The sequence below is a fragment of the Buteo buteo genome, chromosome Z (assembly GCF_964188355.1).
Source record: "Buteo buteo chromosome Z, bButBut1.hap1.1, whole genome shotgun sequence".
Taxonomy (NCBI): Eukaryota; Metazoa; Chordata; class Aves; order Accipitriformes; family Accipitridae; genus Buteo; species Buteo buteo.
Window position 1 is genome coordinate 23328569 of NC_134204.1, and position 4320 is coordinate 23332888.

The 4320-nt window shown below is 64.4% G+C and overlaps 1 protein-coding gene across 1 annotated transcript; it reads right to left on the bottom strand.

Annotated features, from left to right (window-relative positions):
• Positions 1–2281: 2281 nt before the first annotated feature.
• Positions 2282–3953, bottom strand: HTR1A (5-hydroxytryptamine receptor 1A). Its single transcript, XM_075020063.1, has one exon. It carries the CDS (start codon positions 3870–3872, stop codon positions 2631–2633), a length of 1242 nt encoding a protein of 413 aa, XP_074876164.1. The 5' UTR covers positions 3873–3953; the 3' UTR covers positions 2282–2630.
• Positions 3954–4320: the final 367 nt, after the last annotated feature.

Below are 4320 nucleotides of genomic sequence, written 5' to 3' on the forward strand. Positions count from 1 at the left end.
GCAGGCAGATGAAGGGGGCACAGGAGCTGCACCCCTCTGGCCGCGCTGCCTGATGCGGCGGCGGGTGGGCCCCGCCTCGACGTCCCGGGGCTCTCGGCGGAGCAGGGCGGCCCCGTCCCCGTGTCGTCCCCCCCCGCAGTCAGCCACCAGTCCCGGGGGGCGCGGGGAGGGACCCAGCGCCGTCTGTCGTGCGGGGCCGGAGGGCCGCCACGCTTTCCCGGCCGGGATCGTTGCCGAGCAGTTTGCAGGAAGGTTTGCAGAGAAAAATTTAAAAAAAAAAAAAAAGGAAAGAAAGAAAAAGGGCAAAACGCGCAGGAACGCACTTGCAGGAGTCGGCGGGACTCGGGGGAGGAGGCGCCGAGAGGAGCAAACCCCGCTGCACGGCAGCTCTCCCGCCGCACCGAGGGGCGTCCGTGTCCGTGTCCCGTCCCCCCCTACCACCCGCCCGCCCCGGGGGCGACCGTGCGCTCCCGTCCCCGCGCCCGCCCCTGCCCCGGGGTGCCCGGCGGTCCTGGCCAGTCCGCACCGCCGGTGGGTGGGGGTCCCAAAGTCACAGGATATCCGAGCACTTCAGGAGAAGTTTCGGCTCCCTAATCTCTGTAGGCTGATTCTTCTGACGTACCGGCACTTAAGGAATACCTAGAACACAAGCGGTTAGGAGTGATCGAAAAGGAGATAAGATCAAAGATCACTTTAATTGCGAAAGTGAGGTCAAATAAGATTTTCAGAAAATCAGCTATATATCTGAGGCTGTTAAAAGCACTATTGTCATTTAATGTAAGCGGTTTAAGTTCAGAAATGACCGGACACTTACATTCACGTGACGCACAGATTTAACATTCCCTTTTGCCTACAGGTAACACGGATTACACAAAAATAACCAGGAAAAAAAAAATATATATATATATTTGGTCAAGCATTCATGTCAGGCAGCCGGTCGCAGAGGTACGCGGCAGCCGGCCCAGTGCCAGTACCGGCCCGGCGCCATCCCCCCCCCCCCGCCCCCTCCGCCCCCGGCCCGAGAGCGGCCCCAGGTCCCGGCCGCAGCCGGCGGGAGAGCCAGGGGCACGGCAGGGAAGGGGCAGGGTGGCAGGGCGGACAGAGGGGCTGTGCGGCGGGCAAGGCTGTCCTGCTCCGACCCCAGGCCAGGCGGGGAAGGGGAAGCACCCCGGGTTTCCTGGGGCCAAGCAGCTGGGACTGACGGGAGAGGGGGGGACACTCTGCGGGGGGGGGGGGGGGGGGATTGCGAGGCCACCGCGGAAACCAGCCAGGCCAGGCTTGGCTTTCCCTGCCCTTGGAACACTGCCTGCCTCTGGCCGTAGCTCACAGGTTGCGGGGAGGGTCGTGCTTACCCCCGCCGGGGCTGGCCCGGGGAAGGAGAGAGCCTGCCGCTTGCCCAGCCTGCGCCGAGATGCCGGTTTCGCCACCTGCGGCTGCCGCCGGCGGATGCTCTCGGCCCCTCCCCTTCTGCCACGGAGCACATGGCAATGTTTTGGTTGATCGGTTTGGTTCGTTTTGTTCTCGTTTGTTTGCGGGTTGTTTGGGTTTTCTTCCCCCAGCAAAATGTGCCGCAGCTGGCTGTCTCAGAAGCAAGAGCGATGTCTCCGGAGAAACTTTCGAGCCGCTCAAAACAAAACAAAACAACAACAAAAAAAAAAAGAAGAAAGAAACGCTACTTCGCAGGGTGCTTAAACTCCCTGTGCCGCTGCGTGCGCGGTGAACTCAAGGGACAGTGGCACAGCGCCAAGCCTTTCTTTGGTGGGAAACCCTCGGTCAAAGGCATTAAAAAAATATATATACATATCTCCATATAATGAGGGGTGCGGTAGGGGGTTAAGCCCCATCACCTCCCTGCGCTGTAACGAAGGCAAGCCCGATGAACTGGAAGATCCTAGCATAGCAGGAGAGCTGCTAGACACACGTAACGCAGACGGGGATGTTTCTGTAAGTACATTGAAAGGTTACAGAACACGGTCGCTTTTCCCCCGAGAAAATCCATTTGGTGGTTTAACAGCCCGGCAGGCGACGAGCCCAAAGCCCCTTCTTCCGATCGGGGAATCGCCTTCAGCCTCCATACCCACACTGCGAGGTCGGACACTGAGCGGCCCGCTGTCTTCTCGTAAATCCAAGAAAAAACCCCGACACGGAGGTTTTCTGCATAGGGTGGTTTATTTTTACCGATGCTACTCGGGCAGACACTGTGGTTTACAGCGACCACAAGCAACGACCTGCAAACCCTAAGTCTACCCAGAACGATGGAGGGGAGGGAGGGAGGGAGAGAGGCGGGAGCGCCGGCGGCCGGCAGCGGAGCCCCGGCGAGGCCAGGCGAGGCGAGGGCGGCCGCGGAGCCCCCCCGGGCCGGGCGTCCCCCCACCGTCCCCGGTGGGGCTCTGCCCTGCCCTGCCCTGCCCTGCCTTGCCCCGAGGGGCTGGTCCGACGGGAGGAGGAGCGAGGGAACCGGGAGCGCTGCGGAGGGGGATCCGGAGCCCCCCGCCCTTCTGCCGGCGCTGTAGAGGGGCTGGGCGAGGGGGGGGACGGGGGGGACGGGGGGACGGGACACACTGCGGCGGGGGCCAGGCGGAGAGACCGAGTGGCAGGACCCCCGCTGCCCCGTCCCGGAGCGGCGGGCTTCACTGCCTGCAAAATTTGCACTTGATAATTTTCTTAAAAGCACTTTGGAAGTCTTTGTTGAAATAGGCATAGATGATGGGGTTGAGGAGGGAGTTGGAGTAGCCCAGCCAGTTGATGACTGCCCCCAGCCACTCGGGCATGTAGCACTTACTGTCACAAAAGGGCAGGACCAGCGCCACGATGAAGAACGGCAGCCAGCAGAGGATGAAGGTGCCCATAATGATGCCCAGGGTCTTGACAGTCTTCCTCTCCCGGGACAGAGCCATCCTCCGCTTGGCCTCCGTGTTCTTCTCGTTGCGCCTCTCGAAGGAGGGGGGCGGCGGAGAGCCGCACGCCTCGCTGGGCAGCGGCAGGTGAGTCTTGGAGGAGCTGTTGCAGCGCTGGACCTCGATGATCTCCAGGGCAGCCCCGTCCTCGCCCTGCCGCACCGCGCCGTTGACACAGGCACCGGGCTTGGGCTCCACAGTCCGCCGCCAGCCCTTGCCGGGCTCCCCGTTGCTTTTCTTCTGCAGGGCGGCCGGGGAGAGGGTGAGGCAGGTGTCGGCGATTTTCTTCTTCTCCGCTTTCTTGACGGTCTTGCGGATCCTGAAGCGGGCCGCCTTGAAGATGCGGCCGTACAGCACCAGCATGAGGAGGAGCGGGATGTAGAAGGCGCCGAAGGTGGAGTAGATGGTGTACCCGTGGTCCTTGCTGATGGTGCAGGCGTCGGGGTCTGAGCGGTCCTCGGGCGTCCTCCAGCCCAGCATGGGCGGGATGGATATCAAGAAGCCGATGAGCCAGGTCAGGCTGATAAGCACGGCGGCCCGCCGGGGAGTCCTCTTGTTGACATAGTCGATGGGGTCCGTGATGGCCCAGTACCTGTCCAAGGCGATGGCGCACAGGTGCAGGATGGAAGAGGTGCAGCACAGCACGTCCAGCGAGATGAAGATGTCGCAGGTGACTTGCCCCAGCGTCCACTTGTTCAGCACCTGGTAGAGGGCCGCCATGGGCAGCACCAGCACGGACACCATGAGGTCGGTGACGGCCAGCGAGCCGATGAGATAGTTGGCCACGGTTTGCAGGGAGCGCTCCAGGGCGATCGCCGCGATCACGCAGGCGTTGCCGCTCACGGCGCACAGGATGAGCGTGCCCAGGAGCAGGGAGGTGAGCAGCTGGTAGCCCAGGGTCACCTCGGCGAGGCCGGGGCCGCCTGCCCCCTCGGGGGAGCGCTCTGGGGAGGTAGTGTTGTTGGCCACATCCATGCCGGGCGGGGGGGTCGCTTCAGGAGACGGGCATGGGAAGAGGCGCCGGTCACTTGTGCGCTCCCCTGGCAGGAGGCATCGCCGCCCCGTGCGCTTTGGCCACGCCGGGCACCCCCCCCCTCCGCCACCCCTCCCTCCCCTATATAGCGCGGCGGGAGGCGGCCGAGGCTCGGAGGACGGCGGCTGGCGGAGCCGCCCCGCGCCCGCCCATCCCCGCCGCCTCTGCCCAGCGCGCAGCCCCCGGCGGCGGGGGCGGCCCTCCCGCCGCCGCTCGCCGAGGTGCTGCCCCTCGCTCCGCCGCTCTCCCGCGCCGCTCCTTCCTGCTCTGCCTCTCTGCTCTCCCCCTCCCTCCTTCCCCTCCCCTTCCGCCCCCCCCTCCATCCCGCCCTTCCGCGGCGGGGGGGTGGGGGGGGTCTTGCTGGGTCGCCATCGTCCCCCTGCGCCGCCA

Excerpts from the sequence above, each read along its gene's own strand:
- HTR1A (XM_075020063.1), bottom strand. The coding sequence starts at position 3,872 with ATGGATGTGGCCAACAACACTACCTCCCCAGAGCGCTCCCCCGAGGGG.